Here is a 20,422-nt window from a genome sequence, read left to right as displayed (position 1 = left end):
AACCTGTGTATGGTGATCATAAAGGGACACATAACTATTAATGTTAACATTTAATCAGCCATTGTTTTTAAGTGGGTGAAAACTACTAAAGAGAGAAGATAATGGTAAGGCAATATGATTGCTCTGTAATAGCAAGAAAGCCCAGCACAACACCATTTCCATTAAACACTTATTTAGTCTTAATTGTTCCACTCATCCCTTAGTCATTCTCAAGACATATGTACAAATCCATCACAATTCTCCTTTAAGAATTGTGTCTCTTCTCAGGGCCTCTTCTTGTCTTCCTTGGAATGACTTGATTTTCCTGTTGACACTGGTGCTGCTGACTGTTGAAGGGGGTTATGGGTAAAATTCTGCCTAAGAGGACCTTTAAAAAAAAGGGCAGGGATAAATTGAAAATTGTGAACAGACAAAAAAAAAACAATAACACCAACATAACTAATATATAGCTTCACAAGTGTTTACACATTTATATTATGGCAACAGAAGTACAAGCATCCATGCACTCTTAAATTTCATTCAATACCAAAAATTATCAATCTAATTTCAAATGTTCTGGTCAGTAAGATTTATTTTTTATTTACTTTTAATTTTTTAAAGAAACATTTATTCAAGAAGGGCACATTAAATTCATTAAAATTGACAGTAAAGATATGTCACATAAGACTTCTATTTCAAATAAAGGCTCTTATTTTTAACTTTCTATTAATCACATTTCTATCCATTCATGTTTCTTGAGCACCAAATCAGCATATTAGAATGATTTCTGAAGAATCATGTGACACTGAAGACTGGAGTAATGATGATTAAAATTCAGCTTTGCATCACAGATAACAGAAAAAAAAAACATTTTAAAAATATATATATAAATAAGAAACAGTTATTATAAAATGTAATAACATTTCAAAATATTATTTTTTTTAATCAAATCAATGCCACTCTGGTAAGAAACTCCTTTAAAAAACATTGATATAATCTTGCTGAGCCCAGTCTTTTGAGCAGTAGACAGCATAGCCAGTTCACTACGGAGAGCAAACCCTCACCTTTGGCTGCCAGATCCAGGTGTCCTTTAATTCTTCTTTCTCTCTCCTCCAGCTGCTGAGCCAACTGGGCATTCTTCAATCCTGAGGTGAACGAATACAGAAACATTACATGAAGTGTATAAGACAAAGAGAAATGATGCAGAAACAGTAAAGTGTTATTACTGAAATAAAGCTGAAATAAAATATATTACATGAAAATTTAAATTAACAATGTTGCCTTGCCACTAACTGAAATAAGGTGAAGTATTACAAAAAGTAGAACGAAAACTGAAATAAAAAGCTTTATAGAAAATTTAAACAAAGTGCACATAAAATAAAATGCATTAATGCACATATCAAAATGACTAAAATGTACAATAATCGGAATATAAAAAATAACATTTAATTCAAAATATTAATAAATGCTATGATAGTACAATACATAATTGATACTAAAACAACACTGTTACGGAAGATAAACCAAGTCTAAATTCACCCAAACCTTTCTTGATGCTTTTTATGAAACCTTCATCGGGAGGTAGTGCTGAGGGTGGGTGAGTGATGCGTTCTGGGATACGTAACTTCTCTCTCACGACTGGGTGCCTCAGCAGGGCCACCTGACCCAGTGAGAAGAGGTTAGAGGTCATCCAGTAGGTGAACACTGCCTGTAAAACACACAGATCAAATGATACTAAATCATTACAGCATGACAAGCCAACATGGATCTCATCACGAATACAGTTGAAATCCTTGGAAGAGAGTGTGAGAGACTGACCGTGGGGAAGCTAATCGTCATAGGGAGGATCACAAAGGGCATGATCCTGAAGACAGTCTTCATGGCCCTCAGATTGGGGTTGTCTACACCAGATTCAGCTCCCAGCTGTAAAAATAATTGTATCCATTTTAAATTGCTGTAATACCCCCAAAATATGTCTATCAAGATCCAGGAAAAAACCATGTTGATGTGGTGTGCACAAATACTTATTTTTCTTAGTATTCTAATGCCACACAATAGCTTTGTGTGAAATATAGACCAAAATCTATGTTTTAAAATGTCAAATTAAAAAGTAGAAATATGGTAATTAAACAAATAATCCATCATGACATACTTTCATTGTTAGGAAAAAAGCTTCTTCGAAATATTAAAAATATTTGATCCATTTCACAAAGTAAGCCAAATGGTTTTGAAATCACATGATAATCAGTAAATGGCCAATTTTTCACAATTTTCATGAACCATTCCTTAAACAATTACCTCTAAAATGGCAAACATGGTGCCAGTCACAGCAATGGGGAGAATGTAAAAAGGATCCGCTGCAGTTAGGTCTGTGAACCACCAGACGCCTCCAGTCTGCAGACTTGGTACGGGGAGATATGCCATCTTACGCAAGGCAATGAAGAAAGAGATGAAGATTGGAGCCTGAGGAGTAAAGGGGATCAAAAGGGGATATATGATAACTAAACAGCAGCCAACTAACCTAGTTATTTGATCTTGACACCTAAACAGATGGTCACTTTATCAAAACACTCACTGACCTGTACCATGGGCACTAGGAACCCACGCAAAGGGTTCACATCATGTTTCTTCTGAAACATCATCAAGTCAGTGTATGCTTTCGAAACTGGGGAAAAAAAAGATATAATTTTAAATTTGATCATTAAATTATTGTAATTCACTACTAAAAGTTGGGGACTACAATGAGAGAACAAATTAAAGGTCACAGGACAGAAAAAATGCAAGAGATAAGATCATTTATACACTATGACTATATAAAAAAAATATATGAAGAAAAAACAAGGTTTAGAAATTGAGACACTTACATTCAAATTTGTTACCGCTCTGCTTGGCCTCGTTGATGCGGGTGGTGAGCTTGGTCATTTCTGGCATGACGTTGTACAGTTTGGCTGCTTCCCTCTGTGCCTTTACAATGACTGGGAACACAGCACACCGAGCAAAAATGGTGCCTGAGGAGAAAAACCAGAAAGACTTGATTTTAATAAAACAACAATAAAAAAAATATGCATATTATATAAGAGAGAATATAAATACATGCAACTGGCTATTCAGAAGCACAATTATTCTAAAGAGAACCATACAAATTTATTTGAATAATGTGCTTTTTTGCTCATCTTTTAAGTGGTCTAGGTGCTATGAAAACTGCCTAATTCATGTTGAATGGATTTAAAATATATTTGATCAATAAATTACACATGTTATAAACGTTTTACCTGCAACAATGGCGCCCCACCATGGCAGGCCAATGCTAACATGCATAAACTCCAGCAGATTTTGGATCAGGCCCACAGGTGTGTTGCACCCCAGGCCGAGCTCTGATAGGCTGGCTTCAGCTCCTACCTCCTGCAGAACATCCAATGCAGTGAGAGGAGCCTCGGCTACCAGCTCTGTGATTGGTGGCGTGACTGCGGGGGCGGGGTCAGCAAGAGGACTTAGAATGGAGACTGGGTCAGATATTGCAGTATTTACAGGATCAAATGAAGTTGAAATGCTCTGCGCCGTTTCTGTCATCTGTAAAACAAGCAAATTCTTCCTAATAAATCAAAGAAGTCATTTCACAAAAAATATTCAGAGACTTGTTTAATCTAATTGGGATTAATGGAAAAGTGTATATGAAGTAGTATAATTACTCTGCCACTGTAATTAAACTCTTTTTGAGCAACCTACCTGTGAGCTGTTGTGTCTGACCGCCACAGCGCTGACCAGCAGGAACTGGCCATGATTGGGACACCCGAGAAGTGCCCTAACTAGTGGACCCCTGCTTTCTCTGCCAGTGTGAAGATGTGATCTCGGTACAAACCACTGCAACAAGATCGTACAAACTCACTTTTTTTCTGAATTCTATCAAACACAGGCCTTTTCCAAATAATAATAAAACTGCAAACAATAGGGTGTTTGGGATATTTACGTTTATTAATTTAGCGGACACTGTTATGTCATATTATATCATATCAACATTCAAATTAACATAACAAGCAATTTGATGGAAGAACAAAAATTTAAAAGTACGCCATTCCAAGTTTAAAGTATAAACTAGATAAACAGGCAGAGATGATATGCAAAAAAAAAGAAAATTATTAAATTTGAAAAATAAGATTTATTTAAAAAGTACTTTTGTTACAATATCTAAGCCAGAAATATAACTACAATTAAGTAGAATATATTAATAACATAAATGGGTGTCAGTATAGGTAAATTAATTAATAAGAATTCATACTGTGACTGAAGAAGCTTTAAAGAACTCAAATATTAAGATTTTCTTTTTTTCTGATTTTGGTCTAGTAAAGATAATAATTTTACTTTATCTTGATTTTTCATTGCATTTTAGTTATGTTACATGATTACTTATTAATTAATATCAGGAAGTTAATATATCAATAGTAATATAAATATATTAATTATTATAATAATTACATTAATAATTTAAAGTGCCTCCTGGCTGAGAAGCACTGATCTAAGCTCTAAAGAGTTTAATCATTGAGAAAAATTGTAAGGGAAATGAGTAATCAGTCACATTATGTAGTTATTCTATATTAAGAGTACATAATACACACACACACAAACACTCACTCATTTACACACACACACACACACACACACACACACAAACAAACAAACAAACAAACAAACAAACACAGGGGTGTTTTTGGGATAAGTGGGTTGATGCCATAGGCGTAATGGTTTTTATACTGTACAAACTGTATATTCTATCGCTCTTCACCAACCCTACACCTAACCCTCACAGGAAACTTTGTGCATTTTTACTATCTCAAAAAAAACTCATTCTGTATGATTTATAAGCGTTTTGAAAAATGGGGACATGGGTGATGTCCTCATAAGTCACCCTCTCCTTGTAATACCTGTGTCATACCCCTGTCATTATACAAATTTGTGTCGATGTCACAAAACAATAAATGTATTTAAATGTATTTATTGATTCCACCAGCAGCCCAGATCAGGATATCTTGCTTCCAGACAACATAGCCATTCATCAAAAAATCAACAATCAGATAAATAGTTTTTATGCTACAACTAAACCTAATGTTAGCTGAGTTTTAAGGGCTTTGAAGATGAAGTTAAAGAGACATAAACACCGGCTCTAACCTGCACAACCTCAGCTATGCTCTTTAGCTTCTATCAGAAGTCATGTCATGTGAAGTACTACATTTGCAAGTGTATTGGGGAGCAAATTGAAAACGATCAATATGTCACTCACCTTATTCCCTATTATAACACTAGGAAAAGAGGAAATGCTCGATGTGCTTGTTTGTCGAAACATACATGTTGCAAGACATTCTGTGACCACTTTCCCCCCGAGCGCAGCCATCTTGGATCGAACAAACACTAGTACGGTAAGCGCAAAGGGACAATACGCTTCCGCGCCGCCCCCTTTCAAATAAAACCATACATTAAAAGCTTGCTTGATGTCAGCGTATGTTGTTTGCTAACTGAGGAGGACATCATTAGGGTACTTCAGGGGATCCCGTCTTATCTGTAGTTTAGTACCAGTGGTGTAGTCTTAAAGAAAAAGTTGTTCCAGCCCATTTGTTAGCCTTATTACAGCTCTTCATAATTTCAACATGTTTCTTTGGAATTATATTCATTGTGAAAAGGGCTCCACAGATACATCTGAATGTAAGTTTTTTTTAATGTTCATCTTAATTTGATGTTTTATTTTATGCTTTTATTCACTGATTGTATTATTTAGGAAGGGAATGAGACTTCCTGCAACAGGATTTTGGAGCGTGGAGGCAGGGCTGGACTGAGGATAAAATTTGGCCTTGGACATATCCAGCACACGAGTTCCCCCGTGAATGTTCTGCTGGGTTATAAGGACTTCATTTGGATTAAAACAATTAATAAACAAAGCAGGTCAGAAACAAATAATGATAACACAATTCAAAGCAAATTCATTTTTGATAGAAATGCACTTGACAGTAAAGCAATGATTTTGAGCTAGAATGAAAATAAAGAGGCCTAATTCTAATATATTTTGTCTTTCCTCACCCTCGTGTGATTGCAAACCTGCATAACTTACTTTCTTCTGTGGAACACAAAATAAGATACTTTGTAGAATGTTACCAAACCATTTTGCTTATACCCTTGATTTATACTATATGAACTAAAATGTCTTGAATTTCTCAAATTATCTTCTTTTTTATGTTCAACTTTAGAAATAAATTCATGCCGGTTTGGCACGATGTTAAGTAAATGGCAATTTTAATTTTTTGGGTGAACAATCCCTTTAAGAACTTTAATATTTGTAAATAATACACACCTAATCTATATAAAGCACTGATATTTATCTTTAATCTGGCTCTTACTGAATCAACATTTTACTTCTATTAAAATTAATCAGAAGTAAACATCTAAAGAGAGAAGTTCTTGCTTAGAATTATTAGGTCTATTAGACGGTGGTCACTAGAAGTAAAACCATGGTAAATTACTATCCTGCTGAATTGACAAGCCTTTGTATTGGCGTTTTCCTGTTTATCTCTTCATGTAAGGTACCTTACATTATCCTATTTTTTTTTTCAGCCAGCATCACTACAGATTTTTTATGTTCTCGTATATCGCACGACTATAACAATTCTGTGTCACTCACATCTGAATGGATGAAGAGACTTATCACTTTACTTTGTGGCGCAAGCGCAGCGCTGTGCGGCTGGCCGATGCATTGCGTAGCACCGCTTCACATTTTTTTGAAGTAGGCTATTTGCTTTTGGCTTTGGCGTCCCTGTGCTCTCGATGGCATTTCTCTCACTTCAGCGGACACGCGCACCCAGTAGATGATGGGCGGAGAAAGGTAGAATGGTAGAATGACAGAAGTGATAAAGCACCAATTACAACAAAGAATCACGAGTTTCACATAACTGTATGGGACATCATCTAAGGGGAAGCTAGCTAGCTAGTTGATTACGGACTTGCGAAGCAACAAAACAAGTTGGTATAGGGTAGCTATGATCAAATACTGATCCTTAAAAAAGTCATAATACGCAAGCAGCGTATTATGACTTCATATACTTGCGTATGGCCACGACTACATTGTTTAGTACTTAAACGTTAAAATGACGGAAGAGGTTAACTGGGAAGAAGATTTGGAAGAGGACGCCGCGATAGCAAACCTCGTCCATCATTTGAGTATGGACTATTACTTCTTCTTTTTTACAATTATGACTTTTCCTAATGTGTTATACATAATGATAAAAATAACATTATTTGACTAAATAAAATACTGGAATATACAGCCTATGTATAAAAATAACATCAATAGCAAAACCGAAAGGGAAACCATCACATACAAATTTTTAGAGGAAATATAAAAATAAAAATATGTATCATTGTTTTTCAAAATTCAGATATCCACAAACAACATATTGGGAAATCAGATCGTAATTCTGAAGCACGACCATCAAATGAAAGAGTGGACTTTGGTGAGTTCCCATAAATCAGATTAATCCGCATTCTAATGTAAATGTAAATTGAACAGCGTGATTTCAGCATTTGGTTTATGAACGTTCTTTATATATTTTTTAAAATGTCTTTGTTATCAGTTGCATTGCCCTGTGGTCATCGAATGCCGACAGACTATGTTGTTGCTTGCTTCAAGTATTATCTTAAACAGGTCAGTCTATATTACACTGTTTGCATATTGACTGTCTTTGATTCCTTTACAATTGTATGTTTACCTGGTTCTTGTGTTCTAGAAAGAGACTGAATTTTCCTGCCCTCGTTTCGATGAGGTTCAGAAGAAATCCTGCGGTCTGAAGCTCTCTTATCAGGACCTCTGTCAGCTGATACCACTGACAGACAAACAAAGGGAATTCTTAGAGGAGAATCTCGCTGCCCTTGTTGCTAGAAGGCTGTTTGACATTAAAGCTGTAAGATCATTCATTTTGTCTGCTGTTGCATGCATGCATATGGCCTCCTACACGACAGTCCGAAATGCATCTGCTTGTCATTGCTGCAGTGTCCAGGATGTCAGTCTCATGTGGAAAGACGAGATCGAAGTAACCTGTGCGTAAACTGCACTATCTGCACGGCCAACCTGAAACGGACTTACTTCTTCTGCTGGAACTGCTGCAGGGAATGGAAAGGGCCGACCAATAATTCTGTGCGATGTGAAAATACTGGCTGTGGACAGAGAGTGGTAAATCAAATCCAGTTAAATCGACCAAATGAATGTGTTTTATAATCTTTTCTGACAACATATTATGATTTTGTTGCATCCAAACAGAGACCTTCAGATCCCCTTATTCCATGCAATCCTGAGTTTAAAATGAAAATGCTTAAAGAACAGGGAGACGATGTAAGTTAAGTTGTTCATATCACAATATTTTAAAATAGGTATTATAAATCAGTATTTTTATCACTAAAATACATATTGTTGTAGTAACTGCCCTAATGATGAGAGAAATGTTGTATATTTAACTGTGTCTTTATGTTTGAATATTATTTGCAAATGAATAAAATATATATGTTTGTTAAACCTTTTTTTCTTCTTTGTCAAGATATACCAGGTAAAAGACAAAGCCCATGAGAGAAAACGTTTGGCACTGCTTATCAACAATGTAGAATTTAAAAACTTAGATGACAGGACTGGGGCAGACAAGGATGAGCTGAGTATGGAAGTGCTGCTCAAAGGTCTGGGTTACACTGTGATCACACTCAGAGACCTCAGTGCACAGGTGCATTCAAGTGTATTTAAGCCAAAGTAGCCAACTTTTTATTTATTTTTGATATTTGATCTTGATGGTCTGATGTTCAGGGTATGCTTGCTGCCATGCGAGACTTCGCCCAGCGAGAGGAACACACTGAATCGGACAGCTGCTTTGTGGTCTTGATGTCCCATGGAGATGCCAATGGAATCTGTGGGGTTTTTGACTCTTTCGACAATGAAGAGGAAGAGGACATTTTTCCAACAGATTACATTTTTAATAGCTTGAACACTCGGAACTGTGCTGGATTGCGGGACAAGCCAAAAATCATCCTTATCCAGTCTTGTAGGGGTGGTGAGTTATTTAAAATGTTGTTTAAAATAGTTGATTGATTGTAGCCTCATCCTTTTTTAAGCAACATGCTTTAGCAAATTCTGCCCTAATGTTACAGATAAAGAAGGCAGTGTGGATGTCCCGGACGCTGCGCCCAGACGCAGCAGAAGTAAAGAGCACCGTGAAACAGACTTCTGCTGCCTGAGATCCTGTACTCCAGGTAAATATTTCCTTACATCATTCCTCTATTTATTATAATATTGCATGAAACAATTATAAAAAAAAAAAAAAAAAAAAACGTATTGGGGTGACGTACAGTACAATGGACATACATTGGATAGTTGCCCCTAAACCTAAAATTCAGTCATCATTTAATCACCCTCAAGTTCCAAATCTGTTTGAGTTTCATTCTTCTACCAAACACAAAATAATATCTGAAGAATGTCGGTAACTGAACGGTTGCTGTTCCCCATTGACTTCCATAGTATGGTGAAAAAAATCAGAAACTGCTTGGTTGCCCACATTTTTCAAAACATCTTCTTTTGTGTTCAGCAGTAAAAAATCATACAGGTTTGGAACGATATGAGGGTGTGAAAATGATGACAGGATTTTAGTTTTTGGTTAAACTGTCACTTCAATGCTAACTACTGTATTGTTTAAAAAATGTGTTAAAACTGTGTGTTATTTGATTTGTATCTAAGCGAGGGTGTTCTGTCAAACAAAGTATGTCTTAATTTGTATTCTCTATACAGATACTGTGTCCTACAGAAACAAAAAAAAAGGCTCAGATTTCATCCAAGACATTGTGGAAATATTTAATCAGCATGCTCACCAGGATGACATCGAGGAACTCTTCAGAAAGGCAAAGTCACATTCTTTAGCAAAACAGACATCAATGCCGAAATGTGTTTTTTTGATAGTTGACTGAATGGTTAACTTCACTTCCTTGTTATTCCTTGTCAGTAATATTGCATTGTCAGTGACAATAACAAACCAAACAAATATCAAATACCAAGAAGTCTAGAGACTAAATATAATTGAACATTTGAGGTTATGTGTGGTTGGTTATGTTGTAATATTTATTTTTATTTTTGAAACAGGTCATTAAGAAGTTTAAGACAACACATCCAGATCAAATGCCATGCAAAGAAAGAGCAACATTATCTAAGAAATTCTTCCTCTTCCCTGGGCTGTAAGAGACAGCAACTACAACTTCTGTCATCATTATTTTAGAAACATGATTTATGCATCTTTTAATTATCATCTCAGGAGTTCCTGTTTAAAGAAAACAAGAATTTATTGGCATTTGAATGAGTTTGTGTGTTCATATGATCCTTGATTATTTATGTTGTTGTCCAGCTTGAAATTTGACTTGAGCACCCCCAAACCCAAACCAAACTATTTTACAAATAAAGTTAAAAAAATATTGATAGAAGGATTGATACAATTAAATTAACTAGCTCTATTCTTAACACATTTTCTCAATATTAAAGCTATGTGATTTTCCCACAATTTATATGAAAAAAAGAGGAAACAAAATAGGATAATGAAATACATGATTTATGTTGACCTGTTAGTTTGCTAGATCTGCTGACCTAGACTGCAGATATAATTTCTTGTAAGCCCTGGATTACCTGTATAATGAAACAGAAACCAGCTACACTGTGATCACAGATTTAAGATTTTTCTTAAATATACCATTAGAAGTATCTGAATAAAGGTTGTCTCAGCTAAACATTTGCTGGTTTAATGCTCTTTTGAAATACATTTTTATGACATGATACTCATATAAAATAAAGTAAAGATACCTGGATATTAGATAGAAGGTCATATGATTTATCTATGAATTATTACTATGAAAAAATACACTATAGGCCTACTACAAGAGTAGACATGTGGAATAACTTGTCCACAACCAAAACCATAAAAAAAGAAAGAAAGAAAAGAGCTTTAGAGCTTTTGTCTGGCAAAATTTTGTGTCTTCACAACAATAAAAGGTTTCTTTAAAAGGTGTTATTTTTTACAATTTACGAATAAATAATTTAGGGCCTGCTCTTAATGATTCACTTTTAGGTGAGTAACATGTTGGAATTAGTAAATGCAACGGCTCATGTACCTGTTCGATGAAAATAATGATGTAGCTACTTAGGCATATAATTAAATATTGTATTATTATTATTATTTAGGATCTGCAGTGATTCATTATCTTTTAACCGGTTAATTGAAAACAACTGTCCAAAGGAGCTGATTTGTTTAAACAAACAGGACTTCTCAATGTTAGTTACAGGGCCAAGCACGGACATTCTGAGGGGCAGTGGACAAAATAAAAAAAGGGGCACTAAGAGGGAGGGTGGTTGTTAATACAAATGATCCAGTTGTTACAAATGTACAATTAAAAGAGAACACTGAACACTCTGTAATAATTTCAGACTTTATTGTAGATGTTTTAATAAGAATGGGCTCTCCCTCACTCTCTGAGCCTGCTTCTGCCTCATCTTCAATGGAAGTAGGGGAGAGTGAGTTAAGCTGAGCCATTGGGTAAGCTGACCCACCCCCTTTTTGTACCAAAAAATAGCATGGAAAATAAAAAGCTTTACCAACTCAAATCATTTAAAAATATGTAAGTGAAAACTAAAAATTAGATAACAAAAGAAAATGCAAAGGAAATTCTAAATATTCACTTATTCACCATCTTCCAGAAGATTTCATCTTCTCTTTTGTGCACTTTTCTTTTTAGTTATTTTGTCTGCCAGACTCAAGACGTTTAATCACTTTTTAACATCTTCAAAGTTTTAAGGATTTTCTTCTTAAGAACTTTTTCCGTCTAATACAATGCTTAAATTGTCTTTTTGAAATTGCAGTAAACTCTGATGTCACCATCTTGCTCAGATTTTCAAGTAGTTCTAGAGTGTAATTGTGGCCATTAGGGATGTCAATGACATGGTATCTTCTCTGACAACTGCTGACAACTTTACTAAGTTTGCTGCGTTCGATAAATGTGTCAATGGTTTGCCCAAGTTTTTTTAGCTCTCTGCCATTTGTGAAGATAATCATCATATGTTTTGTCATTCCTGAATCTAGTCGTTTTCTGAAGGCATGGAAAAGACCTTGCTGTTGTTCACTAAATGTACATATCGGTGTGACCCAGAGAATCACATTGGGGCCAGGGTCACATAACTCAATGCATTTTTCCATTTCACGGCTCCAACTCTGTTCATCAAGGGAAAAGAGGTTGGGAGTGTCCACTACAGTGATCTTTCCCACTGTCTTTGCCATGGACGCTTTGGTCACAGTCTCTGATCCACTTCCACAAGTAAAGTAATTTCCACCAAGGATGATGTTGCCTACTGCACTTTTCCCAGCTCTGGAAGGTCCCATTAGAAGGATCCTCATCGGATGCAGTACGCTGTCATGGCTCAACACAGCTGTTTTGAACAACACATAAACATAAACTAAACACATTTTAAAGTGTATTTTTAGAGGCTTTTTTTGTCTCTGAAAAAGCAACATGTTGAAAAAGTTAGAGTTTCACCTTTACCTTTCCTGTACATCAGCATGTATGGTAGGTGTGAGCTGTCAAAGAAAAATGAAAATACTTTTTACTAAATACTACGTCCAAGAAACAACTGCTTTGCATTCTTCACACGAGAGAGAGAGAGAGAGAGAGAGAGAGAGCAACACTCACTTTTTCAGTGATGCTTCTGAAGTCTGTAAAAAAGGATGTGAATATATATATATATATATATATATATATATATAAAAATGTACAGTTTGAGTCATATGCAATAATGCTAATCAAACAAACAAACAAACAGTACCTGTCTTACTGTGTAGTCATCAAAACAGTACCATTTTCCATTTTCATATGATCTGATGATTGCATCGTAGTGTCCACCAGTGTATCCACCCCTATGGTTGATAACAGCATAAAGATCATATTTAGGCCATTTATCCTGCAGAGAAAGATAAGGGTTTTACATGTTTAGACTATTTTCTATTGATTCTGCATTACAATTTTCCTTTGTATGATAATTGATTAATGATACCCCATTGTGTAGGCTTGGAGGTACATCCAGACAACATTCGTTTTTCTTGTAACTCATCTGCATGTAATCAAAGTCAAACCTCTTCAGATGCAGAGTTAAAACAGTGGGATAATCATCTATTGCACTCCACTGCAAGAAGAAAATAAAAAAGTTGCAAACTCATGCAGCACTTAAATCAGTCATCTGTGATGGATGTTGAAAATCTCACATTTTAATTTACTCACAGTTTCTGTTTCTGTTTTTTGGTCACATTTATCACAGTACATCCAGTCATCTTCTTCAAGTTTTGAATGTTCAAAGAAGGTTTTCAGACCATTTTTCTATATTGTCACCATGAGAAAAAAAAACACACACCATGCAGTTTTAGAGGAAAGCTATACTGTACGCAAAAACCAAAACCTTGACTAACGTAAACTTTGTTTTGCATATTATGCATAGTCTTCCTACCACATCATATTTCTCATCATTTCCAACATCAATAGACAGCAGTATTGAGATGAAGGTGTTGGTTTCTTTGGTTTCCTCGCCACATTTACAACATTTTGTTATGTTGCTCATTTTCCCTTCAAAGACCTGGAACAAAGTCAGTTTTGATACAAAGGCTACTTCTTAATGTTATTGTGTAGCCTTAAGCCATCAATGATAATTACAGACATATTTACAGTCAGTTATTTAATCTCACTCAAATTAAAATACATTTAATATGTGAAATACCTTAGAGGCATGTGTCCCCATTGCTTTCAAAATCTTCCGATAATACTCCACGGCATCTTGTTGCTCAAAAACTTGAAAATGTATATATATATATATATATATATGTGGAAATAAAAAAATACAAAAGTTTTACTCTTGTACTCTTGTACTTTGTGTTAAATTAAACTCTTATTCAAATTTCAGTATTAATATTTGCTATTTAACATGGTTCAAAACTGTGTTGATTTGAAAATTAAATGAACCCACCATTTCTGACTCCAAGACTCTTGGTTATTCCTTCAGTTGAGGCTGCTTTGTCTGACAGCTGTTCAAACAGCTTCTTGAGTTGTAGCAAGAGATTTTCCTGACCACAATCTCCTGGCACGTTTTGACTAATAATCAGGGAAAATTAATAATAAAAAGTTTGGCAAGCGAAAAGTAGAAAGACAGTAAAGAATAGTAGCATTAGTCATCCCAATAATCACAATAGTCCTTAAAAATGTTTAAAGGTTATTTATTTATTTTACCTCACCACTGCTTCTCTGAATTTTGGGGTCATGAATAGACATTGCAATACTGCATTTAAGTAGCAGGTGGCACCTTGATTTTTCAGTCCATTATATTGGACTTCATTCCTGAATACAGAAGTAACACACATACACAGAGTCCATTAGTACACTGCAAGCACTCGACAATCCTCACAGTGTCCTTAAGCATTGAGTAAACAGAACAATTGTGGCAAAATAATGTTGTATTGGCTATACACTATAAAATAATTATTGTGATTTTAACAGTAAAAGACTGTAAAATGTTACATTTAAAACCTGTTAACTGGTTAACAGTAGTTTCCCAATATAAATGTAATTACTTTTAATGTAATTCTAGGGTTAAATACTGTTAAAATTACAGTTTTAGGAAGAGAAAAAGAAAAAATAATTGTATAATTTACAGTCAAAAACCGTAAATTGAATCTCCCAGAAATCCCTTCATGACACTTCATATTTTATTTATTTTTTTATTTATATTTTTTTGAATAACTAGGTTGTTTCTTCTTAGTTTTTTTATTCTTAGTTGTGTACATTAGGGTATTATTTTACACCTAATGTTGTTAAATAAATGTTTCTTGCATTATTTCAGTATCGTGTGTTACCATGATGTTATTTTTTTATTGTGCATTTAAATTTAGCCTGTTAAACCTAAAATGTTGCTATTTTTACGGTGACGTTCAACCACAGCTGACAGTATTTTAACGTAAATGCCACAGAACGTTTAAGTTATTTTTTTTTTTTTTTTTTTTTTACAGTGTAGCATATAGGTATTTCACATAAATCAACAGACAAGCAGTCCACAAAAGCAGAATATTATCCTTGATCTTTCGGCAGTTACAACTAATTATTTAAAATGTATTATCTAGGCTGTGTGGATATTTTAAGAAGTCAACCCACCTGTTGGGAGAGTCACGTTTCTCGGCTGTGAGAGTTCCTGGATTCTTCATGCTGTATAAGGAGCGGACAGCTGATTTGTTTTGGAGGCTTTTGAAAACGTGTCTGTAAGGCAACCCGGTCTTGCACTTGTCTTTTGGTTGATATATGAACGAACACTTTCTGGGAATAATTGTAAATGCAAAATGTATGCTAACTTCAGTTAAGCTGAGTGGGATCAAACAGAGTATTTAGCCTGTCACTGAGCAAATAGTGAATTAGCCTAAATTCCATAAATATTAATTAAAAGACAGACTAATATTCGAATAGCCTAAGCATCGAATATTTTGCATTCGAATTTACCTCAGATGAAATTCGTCCTTCTGTTAAGTTACAATTTGTAGAGCACAAAGCAGTCTTATTTGCGATCAATTCTCCGCACGTCCGACTTCGACAGGCAACTGAAAAGTTATAGTTTTACTTTCGAATTCGCATGTTGAAATCGCGACGGAAACTGTCAAGTGGAGAGAACGTCAATGCAAAGAACGTAATTTGTCATCAGAAGTCATAATTCTTAAAATCCTGGACTAAAAGCTAAATTCCGAAGATGGGTTTCACAGATATCCCCGATGTGAGGTGACAGACAAGACCCCATTTACAATAGCCCATTTGTCAATAAATGTATAGGAGTCTCTCTGTTTAAAATGTTGTCTTGTCGACGAGATCCTTGAGGTAGATTTGATTCCGACAGGTACTCAAATTATTAGCAAGTTTGGAAACATCCGTGGAAAACATAAGACATATATAGGCCTAAGGAAGGTTAAAACATTCTAAAATACTTTAACAATCGTTATAGGCTACATGTAAACATGTCAGTGCACGTTTATGCTATTTTGAACAAGTGTAGGAGTGTAAGTGGCTGTAGATTTCAAATTGTTAGAAAAATGAAAAGTAAAAAGACAAATTCACTTATTTTCTAATTAAAACTAGCCCTTTATTGCTTTATTGTTTGCAACTCGTCTATTCTTTTTAACGATGTGGTTTACACTGGTTACAAATGTGTCCAGAAATAAAACAGCTAACATAGGCCTACTCTATTTTTTTGACTACATTTCTTTTTGAATCTCAAAATAGCCATTTTATTGAATTCTTCCTCTGATGTTGCAACATTAACAGTTTTCTTCTCCCCCTTTATTCCAACTATGATCTGGTAAATCTTTCCCATTTTAGGAGAGCACAACCAAGTTGCAAAACTCAGTATGAACCGTGGACGTTTCACTTTCTGTTTATAGCTTGCGAGGTGTTGACGCTCCATTTGATAAAAACAAGCTATATGGCTATATTCGCCTACATCTTTGCTCTTTAAATTATAATACTAATAATAAAAACATCACACTATCTACTTTTGTGGTTCAGATTTATCATTAATTTATTCTGTAGGCTAGATGGATCATATAGACTGCCTGCAACACTTGTAGCTGTCTCTTTGGAATGAGGAAACACCAGTAAATTAAATTAGACTATTTTTTATTAGCCTATGCTATAACTTTGCGTGACAGTATAACCTCAGCCCGTCAGCCGAGAAGACGCGTGACAAACTGGAAAGACAACAAAACACTGTCAACAAAAAACCTAGGTTTCGTTTCATTTCTGAACTGACTGCTGAAGCAACAATGACGGAACCACAGCGGGAAGAAAAACGCTACGATCCCAAAGACAAAACGCTGAAGTTTGTAACGCGCCAGGATGACATAAGTATGTATACAGCATACACAACCGTTAAGATACATCTATGTAAACTCACGTTAGTGCAGGTCAGTAATCTCGGTGGGTTATTTTTCAGAGACAAAACAAGTGCGCTTTGTCTAGTCACTTTATAAGTAGTACTAGCTACGCAGCGCCTAAATTCAAGATGAAAGCTTGAATTTATACCTGAACCAAAAATTATTGATTGCACTTTATCTAGATATTCTAAATCTCAGAGCGAATTAATAGCCTATTAAACATTGCCTAGCTACTGTAATGTTCAGACTGATTATTAGCCTACTGTGTTATGCTACAAAGTCTACTTCCACACGAATCCTTTCATGCATTCATTTTTAAATCACAAAGTATTTTGATGTTTGTTTTAATTGTTAAACAAGTGAAAAAACATGCCAATAACTTATATTTTATAGGCTTTGTGTTTCTATATAAGTACTGTAGCCTACTTTTGAATGGGCTGAGGCTGGGATTTAGCTGGATTGAAATGAAAGGGAACATAACACACAGTTTCACCCAGTCTCATTTAAGTCAAGAGTATAGAGTAGTACTGCATCCTACATACCTCAAAAAGGCTTTAGTTTTATTATGTTTATAAAAGAAAGATACAGCTTCATGATTCTCTCTGGAAAAAGCAGAGCTCCTGGTTGCGCCTTGGTGAATTTGATGCTGTTTCACTTATCGTCTGCAGTTCTGAATCATGACTGGGATCTTTTATCGCTGGGACCGCTCCATCCTTCAGAGTCAAACTGGGCCGTTTATAAAATGTTCATGAACAAACACACTTGTGAAACTCCTTGCTGCCCCTGGAAAAACAAATGGCATACACTCTTTACTCAATATTGTTATCAAGTCAGATGCATTTCACAAAGCATTGACCAAACATTTTGACACTAATTATCAAGGTGTTGCATAGAAACTGTATTTTTTTTAAATGCTAGTGTTTGTATGCTACGTGTCATTAGTGCCGATTTTCCTTTCAGCTGGGGATGATGATCCTGAGACTTGTCGTGCTGAGATGTCATGTGGCCATGCAGTGACCCCACAGTCACTGACTGCATGGTGTCGTAGTTTGCTTGACCAGGTAATACATTTAAACATTCAGTACTTGTTAACAGGCACATACAGTAATCTAAAAGTATGCCTGCATTTTATTCTCAGGGTCAGCACAAGTTCATGTGTCCTGCACTTAAAGAAGACACAGTACAAAGATGCAATGCAGAATGGCCCTATGTAGAGGTGCGGAGGTTGGCTGTACTGACTCAAGAGGAACAGAGCCATTTTGAAGAGACGATGGCTGTCCTCGCTGCAGCTGAGTACTGCGAACACAAAACAGTGAGTTACTGGCATACATCACAACATATATCCAGAAATATTTCCATTGTTGAATAGATTAATAAAAACTGCTTTTTAGAAGTTTATTTGTAATTCCATGGATGCCTTTAAATTTCTATTCAGTGCCCTGGATGTCAAACATTCGTTGAGAGAGCGGACATTACCAACCTCTGTGTCATGTGCACCATCTGCACGGCTGAGAAGGGTTGTACATTTCAGTTCTGCTGGCAGTGTATGAGAGAGTGGAAAGGCCCTGGCCCTCGATCTGACCGCTGTGACAACCCTGGCTGCACCAATCCCGACATTGAAAAGTTGGCAAAATGTCGTGAAATAAAACTACCGGAAGTCAACAATGTGAGCTGTCCCTCAATGCGCGCTTGCCCCACTTGTGGCAACCTTGTGGAGCATGACACAACGGGCTGTAAGAATGTCATATGTAATCGCTGCAGGGTAGAGTTCTGCTTCGTTTGCCTGAAAGTCACTCAAGTATGCTTGCAATCAAGCAGTTACTTCATTGGCTGTTCTGATGGGGTCGCGCCACGGCAGACTTCCATTCCTTCCTGGAATAGGAATTGAAAACCATTGAAGAAGCCAAACAAAATTATGTTTTATGATAAAATGTCAAAAACGTGTACCTTGAATGTAATGTAAGTTGCATTGGTTAAAAGAGTCTGCCAAATGCATAAACGTAGTAGGCTATATTAAATGTTTATTCCTTTTGTGCGTTATTCTAGGTGAAGGTTTTCTTTCCATTCTTCTTATATTGATTGTTTACTCTTTTACTGAATTTTGTAACCATTAAACTATTTTTTAGGCATAATTGAGAGGGAATTTGAAGATGTTTTCATATTGTAGAATGGATTATATGGCCTCTTTAACTTTCTTCTGCTGCGGTCATAAATTGATCTAATATACAACAATAAAATCAGTTTGTTGAAAAATATTGTAGCAATGGTATATTTAATCAGTACTAAAAATACAAGAAGGTATTTAGACCATTTATGCAACCGTTGTTTCTCAAGTACATAAAAAACAATGTCACATAAAAATGTGACGGCTCAAATTTGAAATGGAATTTGCCTTAAAGTTTCTGCAAAGTAGAAACCAGGTTTTATTTTCTGTTACATGTAAACCAAAGGTCTTGGCTGTCTGTCTGAGAACTGTGACATTGCATTTCAAAGAGGAAGACATTGCTTTATTTTTCTCTGGAATTTCCTGTTAACAAGCCGGTGCCTCAAATGTTAGACAGGTAAACAATTATTCAACAAACCTTAAATGGAGTTTCCCATAAAGCCAGCATAATATTTCTGCAGATATGAACAGTTCAGATGTGGTTTCAACAATATGAAACAATCATGCAAAAGTTAAAATACAAATTTTGGGTTGCATGGTAGTCTATTCTAATAAACAATGTTTATTGCTCCTAACTATGGTTAATCTCACACTTAAGTTTTCAATCACAGAGTAATGACAGCAGGACAAGCTCTGTCTCGGTCCTTGGATTCTCCTGTAAATGCAATCAGAAGGGAAATGCCAAGAAAATCTTCATAACTAAACTTTAATAAGAGATTATTTATATTTCATAGATTAACTATTTACCCTCTATTAATTAGCACATTTGGTAAGTGTAACTGTAGTTTTGCTACTATAATTAATAGTTGACAAACAATTTTAAGGGTGTTTTTATTTATTTGCAAATCACATGAACTGCAGCACAACATCTGAGAAGAGTGCTTGGAAATATTTTATAGGACTGTGAAGTACAGACTAGTAAAGGCTAGCTATGCCCTCTAGTGTATACATGTGCAACCCTTAAGAGGTTGTTATGATATGATGCCACATATGAAGTATCTAAGCTATATCAGTTAAACAAATGACCCACATTAGAGGTTTGTAAACATTCAAGGAACATAACATGATCATAATCACATGAAAGCAAATGTGGACGCAAATATGAAAACTTACTTATCCTCACGTGGTTGGAACTGGGGCCGTCTAAAGCTTTAAAAAAAATGCAGAAACAAAATTACAGCCTGTGTGCACGCTCTTTTGAAGGACTCTCTTCAGGAGAAAATCAAATGTATGATTCTCAAAATTCTAATTGATGTTCAAACCATGGTGCCTGCACAATCAGAAC

The 20,422-nt window shown here is 35.4% G+C and overlaps 4 protein-coding genes across 8 annotated transcripts; 2 read left to right on the top strand and 2 right to left on the bottom strand.

Annotated features, from left to right (window-relative positions):
* Nucleotides 1–37: 37 nt before the first annotated feature.
* Nucleotides 38–5,404, bottom strand: LOC128017251 (mitochondrial inner membrane protein OXA1L). Its single transcript, XM_052602547.1, has 10 exons — nt 5,255–5,404; nt 3,706–3,840; nt 3,252–3,549; nt 2,844–2,987; nt 2,559–2,644; nt 2,278–2,442; nt 1,798–1,902; nt 1,525–1,687; nt 1,044–1,124; nt 38–367 (listed from the first exon to the last, which is right to left on the bottom strand). The coding sequence occupies exons 1-10, from the start codon at nt 5,363–5,365 to the stop codon at nt 264–266; spliced, it is 1,392 nt and encodes a 463-aa protein (XP_052458507.1). The 5' UTR covers nt 5,366–5,404; the 3' UTR covers nt 38–263.
* Nucleotides 5,405–6,748: 1,344 nt separating this feature from the next.
* Nucleotides 6,749–10,764, top strand: casp23 (caspase 23, apoptosis-related cysteine peptidase). Its single transcript, XM_052602540.1, has 11 exons — nt 6,749–7,179; nt 7,398–7,472; nt 7,593–7,663; nt 7,746–7,919; nt 8,009–8,188; nt 8,276–8,347; nt 8,550–8,726; nt 8,807–9,050; nt 9,148–9,249; nt 9,782–9,891; nt 10,130–10,764. The coding sequence occupies exons 1-11, from the start codon at nt 7,107–7,109 to the stop codon at nt 10,223–10,225; spliced, it is 1,374 nt and encodes a 457-aa protein (XP_052458500.1). The 5' UTR covers nt 6,749–7,106; the 3' UTR covers nt 10,226–10,764.
* Nucleotides 10,765–11,082: 318 nt separating this feature from the next.
* Nucleotides 11,083–15,673, bottom strand: si:ch211-212k18.13 (ubiquitin carboxyl-terminal hydrolase 47). 4 transcript variants are annotated; one of them, XM_052602536.1, is made up of 12 exons: nt 15,553–15,673; nt 15,214–15,372; nt 14,296–14,403; nt 14,036–14,160; nt 13,790–13,860; nt 13,523–13,648; nt 13,300–13,395; nt 13,076–13,204; nt 12,848–12,982; nt 12,715–12,737; nt 12,562–12,602; nt 11,083–12,454 (listed from the first exon to the last, which is right to left on the bottom strand). In XM_052602536.1, exons 2-12 carry the CDS (start codon nt 15,261–15,263, stop codon nt 11,814–11,816), a joined length of 1,545 nt encoding a protein of 514 aa, XP_052458496.1. In that variant the 5' UTR covers nt 15,264–15,372; nt 15,553–15,673; the 3' UTR covers nt 11,083–11,813. The 4 variants fall into 4 exon arrangements, with proteins under 4 accessions (XP_052458496.1, XP_052458497.1, XP_052458498.1 ...); XM_052602537.1 differs by having other exon boundaries at nt 15,214–15,368; nt 15,553–15,664; XM_052602538.1 differs by having other exon boundaries at nt 15,214–15,315; nt 15,553–15,664.
* An 11-nt stretch (nt 15,674–15,684) lies between these two features.
* Nucleotides 15,685–19,226, top strand: LOC128017248 (probable E3 ubiquitin-protein ligase RNF144A-A). 2 transcript variants are annotated; one of them, XM_052602542.1, is made up of 4 exons: nt 15,685–15,820; nt 17,934–18,034; nt 18,112–18,285; nt 18,409–19,226. In XM_052602542.1, the coding sequence occupies exons 2-4, from the start codon at nt 17,969–17,971 to the stop codon at nt 18,859–18,861; spliced, it is 693 nt and encodes a 230-aa protein (XP_052458502.1). In that variant the 5' UTR covers nt 15,685–15,820; nt 17,934–17,968; the 3' UTR covers nt 18,862–19,226. The 2 variants fall into 2 exon arrangements, with proteins under 2 accessions (XP_052458502.1, XP_052458501.1); XM_052602541.1 differs by lacking the exon at nt 15,685–15,820 and adding an exon at nt 16,470–16,944.
* Nucleotides 19,227–20,422: the final 1,196 nt, after the last annotated feature.

This window comes from Carassius gibelio, chromosome A7 (genome assembly GCF_023724105.1).
Source record: "Carassius gibelio isolate Cgi1373 ecotype wild population from Czech Republic chromosome A7, carGib1.2-hapl.c, whole genome shotgun sequence".
In the NCBI taxonomy this organism is placed as follows: domain Eukaryota; kingdom Metazoa; phylum Chordata; class Actinopteri; order Cypriniformes; family Cyprinidae; genus Carassius; species Carassius gibelio.
Note: the sequence above shows the minus strand (reverse complement) of the source record. Positions and strands in the feature narration are given on the sequence as shown.